Here is a 24078-nt window from a genome sequence, read left to right on the forward strand (position 1 = left end):
TTCACTTTTGAGAATTCTTTGGATTAGCATTTGCTCCTTTTGTGCATCTTTGAGGTCACGACTTTTCAAATTTATTTTGTCAGTTGAAATCAGCCAAGATTCTCCTTTTGGGTTTTTTTTTTCTTTGGACCCTGGCAGTTGTTCCCTGAAAGTGAGACCAGGAAAGCTTGGCTTGATCCTTGGGTCAGGCATCCTCTGCTGGACTGAGCAATAGCAAGGAGTGCAGGACATGGATAGTCTTAATTGTGATCCTGTTGTAGTTGTTCATTGCGCTGCCCCTTTTTACTGTTAAAGTGTCCCAGAGGGGAGGAAAGAAGACCTGGAGTGTCAGAACACAGCTCCAGGAGAGAAGAGGACGTCGCCAGCTACCGAGGAGGCACCCTTCTCCTGTGGGGACTCGTGTAATGTCTGGTGTATATGTGGGCCTCAATGGATGCATGTGGGGAGATGTGAAAACAACAGAATAACCAAGAGAACTTTCTCTATACCTCTCTATGTCAGCAGGAAGGGATGGGCATTAACTGTGAGAGAGACTCAAGCAGAGGGAAGTTGTGGGTCATATTTCTGGGTTCTGGGCTTGGACAGGTGACAGGGGCAGTGGCCAGGTGGAGGGGCTGGGAAGAGGGTAGAAGGAAAGGGATGATAAGTGTAGTAATACAGTCTTTATTTTTGCAAACTGAAAGTATGTCTACAGTTTAAGCCAAATATAAAATTAACAAATACTCTTCATGAAAAAGTCAAACACAGAAGCATACAAAATGGCACAAAAGGAAAAGATCGTCAGTGATCTCATCTTCCTAGAGAGAGCCCATCCTTTGACTACTTGAAACCCCACCAGGTGGAGAGAGGGTTGTAGGTCTCTGTCTTGTAGGAGGAAACACCTGACTGAGGCGGTTAGATAGTCTCCACCACAGAGCTGGCTGTAAGGGGACCAGGAAGTTGGCATGGAGACACACCAGCTCTGAGGCTCCAGAGCTGGGAGGGGTGGAAGCTAAGGGAGGCACAGGTTCTGCCCATCTATCCCCTTATCCCTCAAAAAATTTCCTCTCTCCATTCCTCCTCTGACCCTCTTCTCCTCTCCTAGTGGAGGATAGGAACAGGAGAATTCCAGAGGTAGGCAATGAGGCTAGGGACACCATGAGTGACCTATGTTGAGGAAAAGAGGCCCCCAAAGGGATTTCCTGTGAAGCAAGGCCTCCAGGAAGACCCAGGAGCACCCTGACCAGGCGAGGCTTTGGCCAGCTGCCTCAGTCGGGGTTCTCACGTGGTCAGACTGCCCCCTTATTCTTCCCATGCCCATCCCTGACCTAGGGTTGCCCCACACCTTCTGATTAAAGGTTGTCTTCAGGGCCCTCTCTGGACTCAAGGTTTTTGATGTAACTAGAACCCTAAACACCAATTATTTTGGAAGAGATAAACCCAAAAGATTATACAGGGTGACCCCTTTTTTATTTTTAATTCTATACTTTAACAACTCTACCAGAAAAAGGAACACAGCAAATATCACACTTATGACATCCCTCTGTGTCGTCATCTCATCATCTGCATACATTGCAGCTGCTGTCTTCGATGTCACACACTATTTACCCTTTATAGTATTTTGTGTCCTCACAGCTTTCTTGCACATCCCAGTTTCAGTGGGGCTGTGGCCTCCCTCTCAGTCACTGTAGAGCAGGCTGAGCCCTTCACCTCTGCGCAGGCATTTGGCTTAAAGTGAAATCAACACCACTGCACCCATCCTGCCTTTCCTTTTCAAGGCTTCCTCTAGGAAAGAGGGATCTCCAAGCCAGCTGGTGTATAGAGTCTCTGATCATTCCTGTTATACTTTCACATACTGCTCTTCAGAAAAGCTGACCCAGTCGCATTGTACAGGGCCACCAAGTTCCCTACAGCTCTGCCAGTGCTGGAGATACATACATATATGGTGTAACAGTTAATCCACCCATTTTATAGATGAGAAAACTGAGGGCCAGAGAGACAAAGTCACATTCCCTCGGGTTATTCAGCTAGTGGATGGCAGATAGATCCAGTTCTATGGGCACGTATCTCGTCCCTACTCGGGGCTTTGTCTGCCAAACCACTCTGCCTCTGACAGTTGCTTCTAGAAATGGACGTAGAAGGCTCTTCTGACTTCTTTTGTCCTTGGAGGAAAACAGAAGCACAGCCTTTCCCATCACAGCGCCTGTATCGCACAGACCAGGTTGCTCAGCTTCACTCGGATGCTTCCCCGAGCCTACTAGATCCAGGCCCCGAAGAGTTCCTCAGTGGGCAGCACAGTCGTGGCGCAGGTTTCCACCTCCTCCCTTCTGCAGCTGACTAACTTCTGGGGTGAAGAGGTGACTTTCTGAAAAATAATTTCCATGAATATTTACTAGATGAATGGTAGTACCAAAGTAGTAGCTATTGCAGAGGCTATCACAGAAATCCCAATTATGTGATTAATTACCTCTCAAGCAACAAAAAAGCTCCAAAACAATTCTGACTCCTAGACCAGGGGCTTCCGACATTTACTGAGCTGTCTCCCAGCTGACTGAGCAGCAGATCTGTTGGGGCTCTGCTTTGTCACTCACTGCCTGGGATTCTGCCCCACAAATGCCCAGAATGTAATTCTGCTCAAAAAATCAAATGTTTTTCTAGCAGAGCTCCGAAAATAACAGCCTGGTCTGAGATGCTCTACATATCACACCTAGCAGGGCACCCAGTCCAGAGTTGGTGCCCCTGAAACACAAGTCCCTTCCTGACTCATACTTCCTGTTCCTGCCATCGTCTCCCAGTGGTCCCATTACATAGTCATAACTGGCTGTAGAAATGCAGGTGCCAGCTTTTCAGAGGGACCCTCCCTGCTTACCTCCCTGCAGGTAAGATGTTGCTTACCTACACATCTCCACCAAATCCACTAGGTTCTTCTGCAGTTATCTCCCCTGGCCCTCCCCTTCGTCACCCCAGAGTGGCACGTGAACACAGATAAATAGGCACAATGGTTTCCTCCACCTCAGTCCCCAGGAGACATCAGCTTCATAGTCAGTTACCCTTGATCATAGTTTGTAAAGGGGCAGCTTCAGGGGATCGCTCTCCTAGTGTCCTTGGGCAGATCACAGCAGAGGACAATGTACAAGCAGGGCTCACTGAGCATGGTGTCTTTGTGGAAACCACCACCGATTCACTGCTGCTGGTCCATAAGACTCAGGACACTGGCTACCTAACTCTGCAGTGGTTAGACTTGATCATTTCTTAAATTTTGGAGCATTGTCAAATAAAAATATAACACACTTTAAAATTCTCTTGTAGCGCATTTTAAAAAGTAAAAAGAAACAGGTAAAATTAAATTGAATAATATATTTTATTTAAAATAAATATTTCAACATGTAATTAACACAAACAATTAATAAAATATTACATATTTTTCTTTTGAACTGGCTCTTCAAAATCCATTGTGTATTTTATGTTTATAGCACATCTTAGTGGGGATAACAGGTACATTTAGCAAGTGGCTACTATATTGGAGAGTATCGTTCTAGAACCTTAAAGTAAAATTGTATTACCTCAGAATTTCAGAAGGTGCAAAACTAGTGTCCCACAGGTTAGAGTAAACTTTCAAGTAAAGTTCAGCTCACAAATATTTTTTTAGTTTAAATCAGCTTTCAATGTTTAAAAATCAGGAGATTTCTCATGAAAGTCTGGATTTTGTTTGTTTGTTTGTTTATCATTGAATACTTGAATATCTTGTAGCACTGGCTCACATACATTCCCTCTTGGCAACCAAGAAGCAGCTGCCTTCTTTAGCTGGAATATGTTTGCCATGGTCCCCACCATCGCGCCCTACTGAATCTCGTTAATTGCACCGCACACTCTCCTTTCCCTCCCTCCTTCCCCCCCTCCCTTTCACTTTTTCTTTCAACCTACGTGGGCCCCAGAGGCATCTGATCTGAGAAACACCATTTTCTACAAAGCACACAAAGTCGTGCTTGGGATGGTCCATTGAAGAAGGACTAACTTGGGGCCATCTTTATGCTGGCTACCACATTACAGGGGAATGGGACAGCAGGAAGAGACGGAGTAAAGTGAGTCATGGAAAGGAAAGGACGACCCTTTAGCACCAAGGCCTCCCTACCCATAAAGCAATTATGGATGAAAGACAAGGAAAAGAAATTGTATTTTAAAATAAGGAATATATACTGAGAAATGTTAATATAATTTTTCTTGCATATATATTTCTGCTTTAGAATGTTACTTAGTGATATCAACCTGAATGCAAAGACATTTTTTTTTTACTGTTGCTCTATTACAATTGTCCCAATTTTCCCCCATAGCCCTCCCATTGCTCAACACCGACCCTGCACTCCCACGGTCAATCCCCACTTTGTTGTCATTGTACATGGGTCATTTACACCTGTTTATTAATTAGCCCTTTCCCCTTCTTTCCCTCCTTATGTTCTTCCCCGTCCCCTCTGGTCAATGTCAGTCTGTTGCTTGTTTCCATTCCTCTCGTTCTATTGTGTTCATTTGTTTTATTCCTTAGGTTCTTCGTTTAGATGAAATCATATGGTATTTGTCCTTCCTTGCCTGGTTTACTTCACTTAGTATAATGCCCTCCAGTTCCATTCACGCTGTCATGAAGGCTAGGAGCTCCTTTTTTCTTTCTGCTGCGCAGTATTACATTGTGTAAATGTACCACGTTTTTTTTATCTATTTATTTACTGATGGGCACTTAGGCTGTTTCCAGCACTTGGCTATTGTAAACAGTGCTGCTATGAACATTGGGGTGCATAGGTTCTTTTGGATTGGTGTTTCAGGGTTCTCAGGGTATAATCCCAGCTGTGGAATTGCTGGGTCAAGAGGCAGTTCCATTTTTAGTTCTTTGAGGAAGTTCCATGTTGTTTTCCACATGGCTGCACCAGTCTGCATTCCCACCAACAGTGCCCTAGGGTTCCCTTTTCTCCTTATTCTTGCCAGCACTTGTTTTTGTTGATTTGTTTAGGATGGCCATTCTGACCAGTATGAGGTGGCATCTCATTGTGGTTTTAATTTGCATCTCTCTGATGACTAGTGATATTGAGCATTTTTTCATATGTCTATGGGCCTACTTGGAGAAGTGTCTGTTCAGGCCCTTTGCCCATTTTTTAATTGGATTGTTTGTCTTCCTGGTGTTGAGACTTATGAGTTCTTTATATACAGGGTTCAGCACAAACAATGCCCCCTTTTTATTATAAAATCTTTTATTACAAAATCATAAGCATGTAATTCTGTAACATAACAGTATCACGCTCAAGCACACCATATCGCATTTTAGGTGAAATGTTCAAATTAAAACTATAAATTATTACACCCATTATATTACCCTACCAACCATACTCAAGCAGGTATTACTTCTGCCAGACCTTGTATTTCGAAGATCAAACCCTGTCCAAGGTATAATTGGCAAATATATTTTCCTATACGGTCCATTCCCTTTTCATTTTGATGATGTTTTCTTTAGTGGTGCAGAAGCTTTTTAATTTGATGTAGTCCTATTTATTTAGGGTTTTTTTTTTTAGTTTATTTATTTTTAGACAGAGGGGAAGGAAGGGAGGAAAGAGAGAGAAATATCAATGCATTGTTGCCTCTTGAGCACCCCCTACTGGGGACCTGACCCACAACCCAGACACATACCCAGACTGGGAATTGAACCAGTGACCCTTTCGTTTTCAAGCTGGCACTGAATCCACTGAGCCACACCAGCCAGGGCTAGTCTTTTCTTTATTTCCCTTGTCCTAGAGGATATATGGGTGAAAATTTCTGAAGTTTTACTGCCTATGTTTTCCTCTAGGACTTTCATGGTGTCATGGCTTATGTGTTAAGCCTTTTATACATTTTTAGTTTATTCTGGTGTAAGGCGTAAGTTGGTGGTCAAGTTTCATTTTTTTGCATGCACCAGCCCAGTTCTCCCATTACCATTTGTTGAATAGGTTATTTTTACTCCATTTTATGCTCTTGCTAAATGCAAAGACATTCTTAATGGTATATTTTAGAGGACAACCATCACCAACTATAAAATTATAGATGTAGACATGATATATTTAATCTAAACAGATAAACACTTACAAACTCAATAGGGCTTTTAAAAGAGTTGTCAAGGATTTTCACTTGGTAATTTTCTATGCTTTAATTGGAAAGATGTGTGGATTTTGCAAAGATGGTTGGAAGTTGCTTTTTGATAGTTTGGAAGATCACTTGTAACTATGCAGCTGTGAAGTGCAGCTACACTCTACTAATGTCAAGTCTGAGGAAGGGAGAGAAGGCGGTAGTGATGGACCGCTCCAGAACCTATTGGGATTTGATGGACGCCAGAGATCTATCTACTCACACAGCACAGTGGAAAGTGCATCTACTCAGAAAAATTTTCCACTTAAAAAACCGAGGGAGCCCTGGCTGGCGTAGCTCAGTGGATTGAGTGCGAGCCTGCGAACCAGACAATCGCGGTTCGATTCCCAGTCAGGGCACATGCCTGGGTTGCAGGCCGGTTCCTTGCAGGCTAACTACCAGCGGGGGATGCATAAAAGGCAACCATACGTTGATGTTTCTCTCCCTCTCTCCTTCCCCTCTAAAGATAAATAAATAAATAAAATAAAAAATTAAAAAAAAAAAAAACCGAGGGAGAAACAGCCCTGGCCGGTCTGGCCCAGTTGGTTGGAACCTCATCCCATAGACCAAAGGGTCGCAGGTTTAATTCCCAGTTAGGGCACATGCCTAGGTTGTGGGCTCTATCCCGGTTGGGATGCATACAAAAAAGGCAATCAATGGATGTTTCCAGCACTATCTCTATCTCTATCTTTCTCTCTCTCTGCCTCTCTCTCTAAAAGCAAGCAACCAAAAATTGACACTTGGAAAGAGGGAATGTCACTAGGTGAGTTTCCCAATGTTTGCAGTTCCTTGTCTGAGGGCAGGTCTCTCTTGGTGCCGTGAATAATGACAGTTTTACTGGCTTGAAGAATCAGAAAACAAATATTGGGTGAAACACAAAAGTTAGAAAATGACAGGACCAGAGTTAAGTGTTAATGGACTAAACATTCCAATTAAATGACAGAGATTGTTGGGATAAATTCATGTTTTAAAAAGGCTAACTGTATGCTGCTATAAGAGACACACTTTAAATATGAGGACACAGATAAGTTTAGGGTGAGAATATGGAAAGAAGATAACCCATACAAACAGTAAACAGACCAAAAAAAAGTTATATTAATATCAAAGTAAGGACAATTGCCAGAGATAAAGAGGGGCATTTCACGATGATAAAAGGCCCAATTACTCAGGAAGATGTATCAATTACAAATACATATACTCCTAAAACAGAGCTTCAAAATACATGAAGGAAAAACTGACATAAAAGGAGAAACAGACAAACCCACACTCATACTGAAAATTTTGCTGTCTCTCTCAATAACTAACAGAACTATAAAAAACATATGAACAGTGTTATCCAACATTTGACCCAATTGACATTTATAAAACACTCCCCCAACTACTGCAGAATACACATCCTTTTCTGCTTCAGGGATCTTTGAGCTCCTCGAGTCATTGCTGAAGGGAACGAGGCCTGCCCTGTCTCCTGTGTCTCGTAGACCACATGGCCTTCGTGTTTAGCCGTGAACCACTTAGTAAACCATTCAGAGTGTGCTGGTGGAGCAGGGGACTGATGAGCAGCACGTTGGTAACCGTTATGAAAAGGGGGAAATGAGAGGAGTCGATGCTGTGTAGGCAAAGCCCTAGAACAGTGCCTGGTGCTTAACTCTGCACTAGTCTCAGCTAAGTGCAGAGTTAGGTGAGACTAGTTAGATGACTAGTCAGATGACTACCTGGAAGTACTGGAGAGAAAAGAACAGGCTTAGGGTAGCAAGGTAAAGGGGTGTCCTGAAGACTGGATTAGGGAGAATCATTCCTCTGGTGTAGGAAGAGTATGGCCCTCGCTATCAGGGCCATGCAGTTGTCACAAGAGTGACACCTTCCAAAGTGATCCCAGGCTGATGTAGGACTGCAGGAATGCTTGCAGGCAGTGCCAGCTCTCCTTGCTTCTGGGAAGCTGACTGCTAACTCCCTCCTTGCAGGAGACAGCTGAGAGAAATCTCTGAGGTTCGTTTTTGTTTGTTGTTTTGTTTTGGTTTTGTGCTGCTTGCATGTTGAGGTCTTGGGGGAGGGACATGGGAGGCAGCCAGATGGAATGTGGGGACTGCCACTGGAGGCCTGCTTGTGCCTCTCCCTGACACTGGCATGGGCACACAGGACCTGCCCCCACAGGAGAGCTTCAGACCTGTGGACCAGTGTCCTTGGGAGTATGGTAAGAATCCCACACTTGCAAGGCACTGAGAAAACAGATGGGGACCCTAACTTTTGGTAGTTACTAGGCAGGTCCAGGTTGTTCCCAGCCCCCAGCCAAAGGCAAAGCACAGTCTATGCTCCCACATTCATATCCATGTACTTCACCCTGAGAGCCAATGAAGTTCTTGGCAGGAGAACTGAACAAGTTGTGTCAGAACAAGTTACTGGATGCAGCTGCTGTTATAATCATGGGAAGGGGCCAAGAACACTCGGCGGGCCGGTCTGGAAGGGTGAGACTGGGTGTGACTCTGAACTGCCAAGCACCAAGGCTGAGCAACATACTCACTCTCTTGGCCGTGCCAGGTCCTAGGGGCAGGCAGCAGCGGTCTGACTGAGGAAGGTCCCCACTCCCTGGAGAAGGGAGGGCTCTCTCAGCCCGTCTAGAAGTGAAGTCCTGAACATGCCCTTCTGCCCTTCTGCCTACAAGTGCTTGTAAACCAGGAAACTGTGTGCCTATGCCCAACCAGAGCCCAAACTACATCTGGTCGGCATCACACTGAAAGGAAAACGGGACACTCTTACCAAGGTGTCGGGCAGCACCACCACCGGGCAGCAGGAGTACCGGAGCAGCTGGCCCATCTTCCAGATGGAGAGCAGCACAACCACAAGGATCAGCACGAAGCCAGCAAACGCAATCAGGGCCAGCACCAGGGGGAGGGTCTCTTCTGCAAATGAAATGATAAGAACAGGCTTAGGAGACACAGTGAAAATGAAATCTCCAACCTGGGGCCTCCCTCACTTTCCTGGAGTTGGTTCTGCGTGTGGGTAAGAGAGCAGATACCAACATCCTGAGATTTGATGTATACCCTAGTGACTAAAATTACCACCATTAAAAACATTTTTCTAGAATCCAAATTAAGGCTTGGTTTCCAGAAAGCCCCAGGGAAGATTAAAACCTATTTGGGGGGGAAAGGGGAGGAGCATCAACTGTTAAGCCCCCCGCCATTTTGAACCTGGGGCCACTGCCAGAGGGAGGGCAGAGCGCCAGGCCCCCAGCAGGACGAGGGGGAGGCGCCAAAAAAGAACAGCAAGGAATGGAACTGGGCGGTAGCTGAAACGAATGTGTTTCACAATTTGCTTCTGGCCCGGTTTCATCTTATGGAAGAAAATACTAAGTTCAGAAAACAGTCACATAATAACTATCATCTATCAAGCCCCTACTATAGTTAAGTAACTTATTCCGAGTCACACACATAGGGCTGGTTCCTAAGCCTAGGGTCATTCTACTAAGTAAATGGATCGGAAAATACCAAGTGGGAGCAGCTGGAGATACGGGGGGGGGGGGGGGTTATTTTTCCATCTCCTACCCTCAAGCAACTGCGTTAGGCCCTCCAGGCTGCACTGCTCACCCGCAGTGTGAAAGGCGGCACAGCCGGTGAGGCTGCAGAAAGCTGGTGGCCTCACACGTGGGCCTAGGGGCACTGCACTGTGTTTCAGCGCTTTGGGGAAATATTTTGGCAGTACACATCAAGGGATATACAAATAAATGTTCATACCCTTTCATCCACTTTTGTGAGTAGACTCCAAAAAAATAAATAAATCCAAGAAAGGAAGCAACGGCATGCGTAAAGCAGCTCAGCAGCATCTGCTCCCATCAGCCTCACAACCAGTCTCACCTCTGCCCAGAGTCACACACCTACACCTCCCCCACCTCCTGCCATGCTGTGTATTTTCATCATAGCACGTACCACCAAGGGAAGCTGTCTCATTCGTTTACTTGTCTGTAGCCTGTCTCTTCAACTAGAAGGTAAGCTCCTTGAGAGCAGGGACTTCCCTGCTGTAGCCCAGGGACTCAACCAGCACGTGGCCCATAGTCAATGCTCCATAGATATTCATCCAATGAATTGGTCAATCAATCAATGACCATCATCTTCAAAAGCACGTGGAAATGACCTGAAGCATGGAGATGACCTAAATACCTCCCAATAGAAGATGACTTAATTTATTATGGATCATCAGCATAGTAGGTTAATAATTCAGCTATTAAAATGGGCATTAGAATATATACAAGCTTGTTCATTGCAGCATGGTTTATAGTAACAAAGACTGGAAAGCACAAAATATGCCCATTAATTACATATATTTCAGCACATACATGCATTGGCTCATTGTGCTTCTTCTTTCCAGGTGAGGTAGGTCCGTCCATGTGTGCTGACATGGAAGATCTAAACAATATACCACTAAGTGAAAATAATGAACAAGCAGAACAGTAGGCAAAGTACAGACCCATCTGTGCCTCTGAGTATCACCTAGTAACTAGCAGGTTAAATGCCAAACTTGCCAAAATAAACCTCCTCAGTGGAAAACATGTACCTCTTACTTTATATCCTTCTGTGTTTGAATTTTTGAACAAGCTCGACTCACCCATTCTCAAACAGTAGTACATAGTGGCAATCAGAAAATCTGCATGAGAAATGTGATGGATATCTGTGGAACAGCAGGTGCAAAGCATATATGCAATCCACCTGCCACGTGTGTCTACACGTGGGCTGTGATGGCAGGATGACACCTCTTTGGAGAGTAGTTGGGGGCAGCAGTCAGACTTCAATGGTGTTTGCTTCTGACAAAGCAACTCTACCTCCAGGAATTTATCCTTCAGGCATATGAGCAAAAGGATCTATGTGCACAGTAACTAACTAAAGCATTGCCTGCGGTAGCAAAATATTGAGGGGGGAGCTAAATGCCCATCAACAGGAAGCTAGTGAAATTAGTGATATATACACAAGGGGGAATACTATGTAGCCAAAAAGAAAGATGAGGAAGTTCTACATAGATATGGAAAAATCTATGAGATACAGAAACTGGAAAAGACAAGATCCAGACTATTGCAGAAAGCCTGCTGCCATTTGTGCTAAAAAAGAAAGAACAGAGAGCTTCCATGTGTAGCTTATATGTTTTGGAACTTATTAATGTACTAAATATTCAAAATAATAATTATTTTGTTAAAGGCTAGAAAGTATATACAAAAATGTCGCTAGTGGTATTTGAGTGGCAGAATCAGGAGATATGGGGTTTTACTTTGTATCTTTAGCAAGGGTTTTTAAACTTTGTGGGGTTTTAGACCTCAAAAAATTTCAAGGGAAAAAAATTAAGTTAAACAAGAGGAGTCTATAGATTTCTCATAGGTCCCTCCTAGCTGAAAGCAGCTTTGGTATACAATGGGCTGCCTTCTCACAGGGTCTGACTCGCAAGCTCCTGGCTGCCTCCCCTGCACCTCCCTGCAATTCACCTGGTAAGCCTTGCAATATCTGGCCTCTAGGGGCCTTTCGGGGGGGAAAGTGTTCCAGACAGCTGCTCAAGTGACCCCACCCAGCCCCAGGGTGGACTCTCCCCTATGATCCTGGAGGGAAGTACACTTTCACCACAGGAATCCATCCAGACTCAGGAAGCAGGTCAGTGAGACTAGGGGAGGCTGAGAACCAAAGAAACCCAGCAGGCAGCTGAGCATCCTTCAGGAGGTACTGTCACCTGTGCCAGTACAGTACCAGAGAAAAGATAGGTCATCCTTACCTTGCACCTTGATGCATTCCGCCTGGCTGAAGGCACTGTGCCTTCCGATGGCCTTCACAAATGTCTGGGCCTTCACACAGTACACAGCCCCAGGCTCCATGGTTTCCAGGTGCACCGGGACACCCCTGCTCCTCACTGTTTTGACGTGTTCCTTTAGGAGAGCAGAAAGCAGTTACACACTGAGGGAAACAAGACTGGAAAGGGAGAGATGAGCCAGGAAAGAAAAGCTGCAGATATTTCCTTTCCAGGCTGTGTACAAAATATTCCTTCTCATTCATTCATTCATTCATTCATTCATTCATTCATATGTGTTTATTATGCACCTACTATGTGTCAAGCACTGTTGTAGGCACTGCTCTCATGGAACTTATATGGGAGAAGACAGACAATATGTAATATTTATCAGGTGGGGGTAAGAAAAATTAAGCAGAGCAAGAAGGCAGAGTAATGAGGCTGCACTAAATAGAATGGCTAGGGAAGACCTCTCTGATAAGATAACATGAGCAGGGAATTGAAGGTTAGGAAATACTACTGAGCCAGGGTGGGGACCAGTGCACAGGAGCAGTGGAACTACTGGGCGGTGCCTCTTCACACATCCATCCATCCACCTGTCTATGTATCCATCTGTACATCCTTCTACTCTACCCACCCCCTGGGGCCTGTGCTCCATGTCTGAACCTGTGGAGGCTTGTTTGGGCAAAGCCCATATGACTCAGTGTGTGTGCTCCTCTCCCAGTTACCAAGGGTGGAGAGAGGGCTCCATCCCAGAGAATGTGAGGGAGCCACATGCTCCTTCCTGCCCAGGTCCTGATCTGTCCCCCACACCACTCCATCTGCCTAGCGGGCAATGCCATGTCCTACCACTGGGCCCTGACCCAGCAGGAGTAAATACTGGAAACCATTGTTAATGCCCATTCCACCTACCCATACCACCTTCCAGGGGAAGCTACTCAACCTACTGGCCCTGTTGAATGGGTGCTGGGACATGTGCCCTGCTCCCCAAGATAATGCTGTGAGGTCAGGGATACCCCTACTCTCAGAAGGGTCTATCAGAGACCAGTTGGCAACCTGTAACCCCTAAGCTTAGCCTGATAAGATAAGCAGGACCAATCAGATTTCCTCTCTTGGGATTTTGTCTTGGCAATATCTGGAGCTGGAAACAGGGACAAAGGGAAGAGGACACAAAGAGGGGGAGTCACACCTGAGAGGACTTGAGGGGCTGGTCAAGCACAACCACAGGAATGAGTAGGAAGGGCTGTTGAGCAGTCAGGGCCTGGGAGTAAGCTGAGAAGGCCACAGAAAGAGTGCAATAGAGAGGACCCACCAGAGGGAAGCAAGGACTCCACAGGCAAGGGTTCTTGGGTAAGGAAGCCATGCTGCAGCCTGGCTCTGGGCCATCTCTCCCACAAATTCTGTGAGAGCTCCTTACTGCACCATATTAATCCCTATGATAAAGTCGGCTTTTGTTTGTGCTGACTGGAGTGGGCCTTGTCACTGTATCGGCTCACACAGAGCTTCCACAGCTCTGACGTTCCCCGGTTCCTGCTCAAGCCCCACCTCCTCTGCTGGTGCAGCTGCTCCTGTTTGACCATTTCCTCTGGGAGAGCTGACCTCGCACCCACCCCAGCATGCAGCAGCTGTCCCACAGGGAGGGGCAGCGCCCCAACTAGGCACTCTGTGTGACCCACTGGCTCATAATTAGGGTAATCCAGAAGCCAGTTCTTGGCGCTCTGCCCTGACTCCTGCACCCTGCCCAGATGAACACCCTAAAGAGGCTGGTGCCAGCCTCATATGCTTTTGAAATCATCCAGTTGATCTGGAACACCCTGGTCTGCTGCACCTGAACATGTCAGGCAGAGAGCTGAGAAGGCAAGCTGATATGGGAAAAGAAATGCAGCGAAAAGGTAATATGGATCCCAGTATGTCCGAATTTACAGCAAGAAGGCAATCCCCGTACTTCAGTCAATCTGGCCTGAGAAGGCACCCAGCCAAGGCCTGGGTTGGAACCAAGGCAGTTCTTTGAAGAAGAGGCTACTGAGATTGTCACCCTACTCCCATCTCTTCTTTCCCACACTTCACTTAGGCCTGGTCATCCTCAGGCCACCCCACACAATGAGCACTGCAGGGGCTGGCTTCTTTCAACGACCTCTCACAGGCCTGTGGCTCCTTCCCCAAAGTCTGACTCAAAGACCAAGGCCTGAGTCTTACCTTAGCACCAGGCTCCTTCTTCCAGTAGGCCACGAGGAACTCAAACTGGGGCCCCAGGTCTTTCAGTTTAATAACCAGGTAGAAGCCATCCTTGGTGACCTCCATTTCAGGTGGGGTTAGAAAAGCTGTTGGCAAGACAGGAGAGGAATCAAAGCCAGCCCCAGACAGGACTGATTTCTGTTCTGGGAAACTCTGACCAAGTCATTGGTGGGAACATGCCAGGCTCCTGGGGAGGGAGGGGGCTGGATGTAGCTCCACAGCACATAGCAGCATGTCCACCAATACTCTCTTGTACCCGGCAGGTGCTCAGTGAATGCTCTTTAAATAATGAGAGAGTTTTTTCAAAAGACAAAGATTACTACAATTCACATGGATTGGTGACATGAACTGGCTGCTGATGACTTTCAAACATCAGCAAATCAGCCCTGGCTGGTGTAGCTCAAGGATTGGGTGCCGGCCTGCGAACCAAACATCAGCAAATCAGCAGCCTGTGAATGGACCATTCTGTTCTCAACCCAAGGATCCTAAATGGAAGATATCAGAAAACCAGAGGGTTTGACAAATTCCAATAACCAACTCTAGAAATTACAGCACAAGCACAAACACTATCTTTCCCATTTCTAGATCCTAAACAGATTGTCCGGCAGTCTCCATGGACACCTCCCCCTTGGCAAACCAAGAACAGAAGGGCACAGGCAGGCAGTCTCTACTCCCTGGCTAGTGATGATGGATCCATCCTTTCCTCTCAGATCCAGGCACTGCAGGACCAGAAGGGGCCCCTGATTGTTGGCGGTGGCTGAAGAAGTAGAGTGGAGTGTGTTCTGGGCCAAATCCCCCTACATTGAGGTCAGTGGATACTCAAAGGAAAGTCATTTCCTGCAGGGAGTTTTCAGAGAGCAAAACATTTCCTGGCATTTGAAAAGCTGCCTGGACAGGGGACAGGAGGACCTGGGAAGTCAGGGACCAACTGTGTAAAAACATACCCAGTCTAGAGGCCTCAAATGAGCACAGAGCACCAACAGTACTACCTCTGAAACACTCCCAGAAGGAAGACAGATGTTTGACTCCTCCAGTTTTAGGTCAAACACGATTAGAAACATATCTTCTGATTTCCATCTTTATTGAGAATAGAGTTAGAAAAAATGACCTGAAGTCATTTTAGTTCTCATTTCATTTCTCATTTAGTGCTCATTCTCATTTTAGAGAATATTTCGACAGTGTTGGAGCAGGAACCTCTGCCCTATGCACTCTACATACTCATTTTATCCATCCAGCAAGTTTAAGAAAGTAAATAATGCACCTGTTGTACAGATAATGTAATTGGGCCTCAGAGAGGTTAAGTGATTCTCCCAAAGTCACACAGTTATTGGCCAGAATTTGAGCCCATATCCTTCCCAAGCTTCTGAACTCTGCTCTGTGGGATGTTTAACCTCTGTACTCATGTATCTTGGATCTGGATGTTCATGAGAATAACCTAGGGAGAATTTTAAACTCCCAGTGAACAGGATGCACATAAATTATTTATATCAGGCTCCAGGGATGTGCCCCTGATATAAGTGGTTCCAAGGGATGAGTGGTGCTCATCCCTGTGACTTGATGTGCAATCAAGGTTAAGAACTTCTGCTCTCAAAAAAGGCTTCCCTGTAAGAATAGATCTTTTTCAGGGCAGCTTTATTATTTTTTTCCAGAGAAGCTTTAAACCAAGACTTTTCATATGTTTAGGAAGAAGTCACACTGGCCTTTTTCAGAGGCAAAGGAAGGGACTTTATGCCCTTAAGCGACATGATTCATCCCAGCTCTGTAGCTAACTCCACCTGCACAGTGGTCACACAGGACTACATCTTCCACCTTCTGGGGCAGGTACAGAGACTCCTGTTCTTCAGCTCATCCTGCAGCAAAACTTTTTCCTGTTTTTAATGGCCTTCTCAAGCACAAGTTTTTACTGCACAAACCCCCACCCACACAATTTTGTAGGCACTTCCTTATCTCCCTCTGACCTATACCTTCCTTTCCAACAACAGCTGCCAGCCCCCAGCAATGGTCTTGGCTGGAGCCCTATGCTCAGAGGGAGGGGCTGCTGGGTGACACCTGGGCACTGTGGGCAGAGGCATAGTTGTACCCTGTTCTGGTGCCCCTCAGTCTCCCCCAGTGCCTAGGGCTGGAATCCCACTGCTTCTACTAGATCCTCCCAGTGCCTGGGCAGAAAAACCTCACATTCTGCATCAAAATTCCTATTAGTATCATATCCCAACGATCTCATTGCTGCCCCACCTCTTCCTTCCTCTGCTCTAGCTCTTTACTTAGGCATACCTAGGGCGGTAATAGTAATAATACTTAAACAATAGCTGAGTACCATAACAGGATAGCACTGCATTGAGCATTTACGCATTTACACATCTTGTATATTTCCTATAAGTACGTTTTGAGGCAAACTGTTGCCTTTCTTACAGAAGAGAAGGCAAAGAGGGGCCCAGTTATCAATGGCTAAGCTGGATTTGAACCACATCCATCTGACTCTAGAGGGTCAACTTCCCCTTCAAATCTGTCTTCACCTTCCTCAGCCACTTCCAGCTTGGGCTCTCCACTGCCACCACCATCACTTTCTAACCCCCCTGATTTCTATCCAATTTCATACACTGCCCAGTAACATTTGACTCATCCCATTACTGTCCATGCTGCTCCTAACCTTCCTTTGTCCTCACAGCGGATGATCTTCTGTCACACCAAGAAAACAAGAGGTCACCAAGGCCTTTCCCTTGCATCTCTTGCAGCTTCAGACTGGTCACATTATCACCCACATCTGTCTCAGAGGAGGATCTGCTTTGCTCCTTCCCATCTCCACTCAATCTTCTGCTCAGCAGCCTAACAACCGTCCCCACTGTTCTGTGAAGCCATTTTCTCAGGGATGCATTTAGGGGCCTGCTTTAGGCCTATCAGCAGCTCTTCTATTCTCCCATCCACCCACCTACCGGTACCCTTCCCTCTACCTGCTTTTTAAACCCTGTAAGTTTCCCAGGATCCTGTCCTGAGTTATCCCTGTTCTTATATCTTGTTCCTGGACAACTTCATCTGCCCTGAAGCCTTTACCTATTAACTTTGTTCTGTGTGTCTGGCCTTGACCTATCTGAGTCCCAGGGCCTGATTCCCAGGCGCCAATCAGACATCTTGGCATGATATCTTATAGTAATCTCTATGTCAAAGAGCCCAAAGCCAGAAGTGCCTCCTATTTCTCAAGACTAGTTGAAGCCTCTTTGGGGACCACCCTGCCTAGTTTCAGAAGCTAAGGCTCACCCCATGGCTAAGGTTGAGTAAAGAGACCTTGGGACCATAAGCCACTACAGAGACAAAGCTTATCTTCCTGGTAAGAGAGCCATCTATGCCCCCTTTTACTTCATCTTGCTTGGCCCCGGGGAAGATGATTGGTTAGTTAATGACAGGTAAGATTCCTCAAGGGAGGGACAATCTAAGACAGGCATGGTCATGAAGGGGCCTTCAGGGAAGGACTTGGGGGACTATAGAAAAAGAGAGTGATGAACTCTCAGCTTTGACATACCCTGATTCCTCATTATGTCTGCAAGAAGTCTCCTAATCTCTTGACTGCCTTACTTTCCCAGCCTGACTTAAGCCTGAAACAATGTTGGAGGGCGGTGCAGCCATGGGCAGTAATGGGCAGTTCCCTGGGGTGATCAGGACTAAGAAAGAATGCATAAAATCTTGTGAAACCTGCTTTGCTAAGAATGTTCTCAAATTTCCGATAAGGGTCCAAGCCTAAAATGAGTTTGTTTCCCAAAGCTTTATGGCCCTTTAGCTAACTGACCCTGACTCAGAATAAGCCCTCATAGTTCTCTGAATGTTATCTATTGTTTGATCATTACTGCCTGACAATGATGAATGAAGACCTTCCTTGAGGAATGCTCCCAGAAAAGCAATAAAAACCTGTCCAGGCAAGGGTCAGGGTGCTCTCTCACTTAAAGAGTGGCCATGACATCCCTTTTTCTCCATAAGACTTCTGCAGTCGTGTGAATTTGTTCTTCGCATCCACAGCACCACAGACACCACTGGTCAGAGTCCATATCACCTCCTGGGTTCTCTGCCTTGGATGACATTCTCACCAACGCCAGGTGGAATCTGAACACTATTGTTGTCTCTCCCAATGACTGGTACTCAAGCTCTGTCCTAACCCATCCATGACTCATATTTGCCCACTTTTCTCCATCCCTTCCCCCTCTACTAGGCTCAGAATGCCTTCCTCACTCTTCCCCTGTTGATCTACACTTGACCTACTCCAGTTCCCTTTTGCATAGCAGCCAGAGTGTCTAGCCAAGATAAATCTGGCCTAAACACTTTCTTTTTCCATGATTTCCCTCTACTGGTTTGATCACCTTCACATCAAAGTGACTGGCTGCTTCCTCACTCACTGGCTGTTCAGTCCTTGCTCCTGCTACTCCCAAATACACACACCTTTTTATACATTGGCCATCATTTGTGCTCTGCCAAAGTTGGCCACTTATCTGTATTCTTCCTTTACTTCTCAAACATTTTCCAGGTACTATTCCTGTAAAAAAAGTCATGTATTTGCCCATGTATCTCCCCACTCCCAGAGCGGCTTCACAATGTCAGCATTCCCACCATCTGCAGACACTGATGGAGATAGAGAATTACTTTAAAAGCCTCTTTCCAAATCAGAAAGAGTGCATGTGGGGAGCAGTTGACATTTTTGTTTTAAATGAACCAGTTAGGGTTATTTGTGTTCATAGTACTCTGGTTTTGCAAGACTAATGATAAAAAGAATCCTGAAAAACTCAGAGAACATTTTCTGAAGGGGAAGTCTGGTGGCAGTGGGGCAGCACAGAGAGAAATATCTTACTTGAGTTTCGATTAAAGGGGTGCATCAGGTTGCTCCAGGCTGAGTTCTGTGAGCCTAGGGTGGCCCTGACACGGAGGTTGTATGGCACAGTGGCAGTGATGTCATCAGTAACGTCACACTCAGGAACTTTGGTAGGTGAGCACCAGCTGCTGGGGATCCAGACGTGGCTCATGTACAGGCTCTCATACTCTCTGGCCAAAGAGAGGAAGGCACAGTGTTACACCAGCCTCTTCTACGCAAGCTCAGTGATGGCTGCAAGTAACTGCTTCATTCACCTGCTTTTTGTGGGTCAGCAAAATGAGCATTTGCTCCACACTCCAGTTCCTCCACCCTCCTCCCTGACCAACCATTCATTCTTCCTTACTCCTTTTATGACCAAAGAAGGGAAACATTGGCATAAACTTCAATGTGTCCAGGTCTCTCCATATCCACAGTCACCATCCCAATCTCAGCTACTATCATCTGTTGCCTTCATGCTTTATGGTCTCCCAACTGATTTTCCAGCCTCCACTCCTGCCATTTTTCAAACCATTCATCCCCCAGCAAATCATGACATTTCTATCCTTAATGGCTTCTAAGACACTGAGAATAGAATCCAAACTCTTTTCCCTGGCCTCTCTCTCACTCCACCTGTACACATGGCATGCTCTTTCCTCCACACTGGCCTCCTCACTGAGCTCTTTACCTCAGGACCTCTAACTAGCTGTTCACTGTCTCAAATTCTCTGTCTCTGCTGTTCATATTGGCTGGCTCCTCCTGTTCTTCAGATGTGGGCTTAAATATCACTCCTCAGACAGGCCTTCCCTGAGCACTTAATGAAAAAAAGCCACAGAGTAAACTGTCTTATTGCATCAGCCTTTTAGCTTCCTCCCAGCACTGACAACTATCTGAAGTTACCTAGAGCAGTGCTGCCCAGTAGAACTTGCTGTGATGATGGGAATGATCTACATTGATAGTTGTTCAATACGGTAGCCACTGCCACATGCAGCCATTGGGAATTTGAAATGTGACTAGTGTGGCTGGAAGGCAGACATGTTCATTTAATTTAAATAGCTATCCGTGTCTAGTGGCTACATTAGACAGTGCAGATCTAGACTGTTGTTGTTTTTCACAGTTTTACTGGCTGTCTCCTCCCCTAAAAGTAAGGTCCCTATACCCAGGAACCTTGTTGACTGTATCCTGAGCTAGAAAAATGTCTACACATGTAGGTGCTCAGCTTGTATTTGTTGTTAATGAAATATATTGAGCATCTTTGTTTCCCTGTTGCTCCTCAACGGCTCTGAGGGCCTGAGCACCTGCAGAGGAGCAGAGCCTGCTTGGCCCCAGGGTCACAGTTTGTTTTGGCTCACAGACAGGAAAACTGAGGTTTGCCCCACCCCCCCAGGATCTGGGTCTCCAGTGACCTATCCACCTGAAGTCAGAGTTGAACTCATTTCTTCAGATTTTCTTCAGCATTGCACAAGTGATTCACCATTGACAAGAAATTCCACTAAAATGTGTTTAGACGCATTTGGGTTCCCAGAGAGTTCACTGTCAAATGCACAAGACAATTTCCCTTGCTTCTTCAACTCTCTCAATGCCAGTGCAGACAGAGGCAGCCAGTCACTGGAGGTAATCTATCCCTAGGCTCACAAAGCCTCCTTGGGCTCTGTGCCTCCAGCAATGAATGACTGTCGGGGGGAGAAAATCCAAGGGAAAAACTCCATAGAACTACAAACTCACCCCTGGTACTCAACAGAATAGTGCGTTATTTCTCCAGGTATGGTCACTGGGCTCCACGTCAAGAGATGCTTCATGTTGATTGACTGTACAGAGAGATTCTGAGGAGCAGGCAGAAGAGCAACTCCATCTAGGATCGAGACAGATGGACAAGCTGACAGATGGGCTCATTTTGGAGGAAGGCCAATCCTTAAATTAGTTTCCAATGAGACTTCACATGTCTATGAACCAGAAACACCTCTAAAATCATCATATTTGTGTTAATGCTAAATTTTTTGATAACTGTCATTCTGCCTTTGGTGATAAAATGGCATATTAATATTCATAATCATAATGGCTAATATTATTGAGCACTTACCATGTTCTATCTAGACCATGTGCTAGATTGTTACATGATTATCTCATTTAATCCTCATGACCACACTGGGAGGTAAAGACTATTATTTTCTCCATTGTACACATGACAAAACTGAGGCACACTGCTTATGACTCTTACATCAGGTCAACCTAGAATCAGGCCTGGACCCTGCCACTTACTATGTGACCTTAAGCAAGTTGAATAAACCTGACCCCTCAACCCCTTCATGGAATTTAGACCCATGCAGGCTCCTGCCAGCTCCTCAGCACCTCCCTCTCCTGCTACTGTCACCCAAAGCACACGCCTTCACATCCCCCAACAAGGCTGAACGGGCATCAGCTTCCAGCTGGGAGGCACAGGCTAGTCTGCTGTGCAGGGAGTCCACTCCAGATAGGCACCAAGACACCTTGGAGACTCAGCCCCAGGCACATCGCAGATACCTGAGCCAGCCTGGGACACAAGCATCTGCTCCCACAAATGTGTGTGGTGTGCCCAAGTATGCACACAGCAGGTCTACCATTTGCACACACAATGAAAGAGGCCTGTGATGCTGAATTTGAGAATTTGGGGCAGCCCTGGGGCTCATCTGCATGTAACTCAAAGTGCAGTCTGGCTTCTCTGCTATGGCCCTTCTTTCCCAATTTCAAACGTTCTTTTTTAATGCCTAACACCTGCCTCCCCTTGCTGTTACACTCACAGTGATAACATCGAGAACACAGTAGGCGCCCTCACCCAGGACCTTTTCATCTTGGTGTCTGTCTCCAGATTTGGCACCTGTTGTTATCAAGCCCCATAACCACAAGAGGATGGGGGTTGCCAGGGACACCCCACCTGCTTCCCCTGCTTATTCTCTGATGTAGGACCTCGATGATGCACCTCCATCCCACCCTCAGTATTTATGGCCTGCCTTGTGAGGAAACACCTGGGATACCCACATCGGGGTGGAGGGGTGGGGGGTGGGGAGGGGGCTTCTTGTCCTCTCCATCCCTAACCTTGAAATCACCCAAGGGGTGAAAAGGAGCAGCTGCAGTGAGGTGGCATGAAAGGGTGGGGCGTGGTCCTTTCTGACATTGTTCCTCTGGTAAAGGAATGAAACATTTTTCTCATTAACTATGTGGGGAATTCATAATTCTCTGGAATGGAAACCTCCAGGCTCAGGTGGTTTTACTAGAGAATGCTATTGAATTTTTTGACTAAAACTAATTTCACACAATCTCATCCATGAAATAGAGAGGAAAAAATACTTTCCAATTTATTTAATGAAGCCAGTATCACCCTGAAACCAAAATCAGACAAAGGTAGTAGTATATAGTTTAAAATCAAAACAAAAACACTATAGACCTACCTATCTCATGCACTTAGATGCAAATATTGTCAACAAAATATTAGCAATCTAAATCCAATAATGCATGAAAAGGATTATACACCATGACCAACTGAGATTTATTCCAGGTATGCAAGGCTGGTTCAACTTTATTTGAAAACCAATTAGTGCAATCCACCATATCAGCAAGCCAAAGAAGAAAAATCATACAACCATATCAATTGAAACATGAAAATTTTTTACAAAACTCAATACCATTCATGATTTTTAAAAATTCTCTTCAAGTTAGGAACAGCAGAGGTATCTGAACTTGATAAAGACCATCCACAAAAAAATCTACAGCTCACATCCATCTCACTTAATGACGAAAGACTGAATAACTTCCACCTTAAAATCAGGAATAAGGCAAGGATTTCCACTCTCACCACTTTTTGTCACCATAGTACTGTTGAGTTCTAGCAATTGCAATAAAGCAAACAAAATAAGTAAAAGCATACAGACTGGGCAGGCCTGAGAACCACAGGATCGCGGTTCGATTCCCAGTCAGGGCACATGCCTGGGTTGCAGGCCAGTTCCCAGCAGGGGACTCACCACAGGCCACCATACACTGATATTTCTCTCCTTCCCTTTCTCTCTAAAGATAAATAAATAAAATCTTAAAAAAAATCATACAGACTGGAATGGAAGTGGTGAGGCTATCACCACCTACTACTAGAAAATTCTACAGAATCTGTAAAAGAAAACTCCTAAAACTAGTGAGTTCAGCAAATTCAGCAATTTCACAGGATACAAGATAAACATTTCTGTATATTATCAATGAACACTTACACACTAAAAAATAAAAATGGAGGTTCCTTGGTATCAGAAAAGGATTGGTTCCAGGACACACCCCCCTCCCCAAGCAGATACAAAACTCTTCAGGTGCTCAAGCCCCTTGTATAAAATGGCATTTGTATATAGCCTATGCACCTCCTCCAGTAAATTTTAAATTGTGTCTAGATTACTTATAATGCTTATTATATTTACAATGTAAATGGCATATAAATGACTGTCATACCGTATTGTTTAAGGAATATAACAAGAAAAAGAGTCTACACATGTTCAGTACAGAAGCAACCACCTTAGGCCTAACTACCTCATACACACCAGCAACAACATAACAGGGTGTGTTTTTTTCTATTTTTTCCCCATTCATTGATTTGAGAGAGAGAGAGAGAAACATTGACTTTTGCTCCACCGATCCATGCTCATTAGCTGATTCTTGTATGTGCCCATACTAGGGGTTGAACCCAGAACTTTGGTGTATTGGGCTGAGGCTCTAACCAACTGAGCTACATGGCCAGGGCCATTCTCAAATATTTTTGATTTATGGTTGGTTTTCACATCAATCCATGGATGCGAAACCCGTGGGTACAGTGGGTCAACTGTACTAACAACTACTCCAAAAAAAATGGAAATACTTAGGTGAAAATCTAACAAAATCTATTTAGAATTTATATGGGGGAAAATCCACAATGCTGGTGGAAGATATCAAAGATCTAAATAAGTGGAGAGACCTGCGGTGTTCATGGATTAGAAAATTCAACATAGTCAAAACAGTAACTCTCCCCAAATTAATACACAGGCTTAATACAATTTCTATTCAAAGTTCAGAAAGGTTTTTTTATCTTGCCCACTACATGGGCCTTGCACTGCAGGAAATACTGGTTCTATGACCTGACACTATGCCTTAAAATAATG

General features: G+C 45.4%; 1 protein-coding gene across 1 annotated transcript in view; it reads right to left on the reverse strand.

Annotated features, from left to right (window-relative positions):
* Window positions 1-647: 647 nt before the first annotated feature.
* Window positions 648-24078, reverse strand: part of IL20RB (interleukin 20 receptor subunit beta) — a 31205-nt gene continuing 7774 nt past the window's right edge. Inside the window, exons 2-7 of the mRNA XM_037061217.1 lie at window positions 20660-20786; window positions 18938-19128; window positions 14071-14195; window positions 11863-12013; window positions 8875-9017; window positions 648-2344 (exon numbers count right to left, since the gene is read on the reverse strand). Of these exons, the coding sequence (XP_036917112.1) occupies window positions 2237-2344; window positions 8875-9017; window positions 11863-12013; window positions 14071-14195; window positions 18938-19128; window positions 20660-20786 (845 nt within the window). The 3' untranslated portion in view covers window positions 648-2236. The remainder of the gene's footprint in view (window positions 2345-8874; window positions 9018-11862; window positions 12014-14070; window positions 14196-18937; window positions 19129-20659; window positions 20787-24078) is intronic.

This window comes from Sturnira hondurensis, unplaced genomic scaffold, assembly GCF_014824575.4.
Source record: "Sturnira hondurensis isolate 20B ecotype Veracruz unplaced genomic scaffold, ASM1482457v3 Scaffold0013299, whole genome shotgun sequence".
NCBI lineage: Eukaryota > Metazoa > Chordata > Mammalia > Chiroptera > Phyllostomidae > Sturnira > Sturnira hondurensis.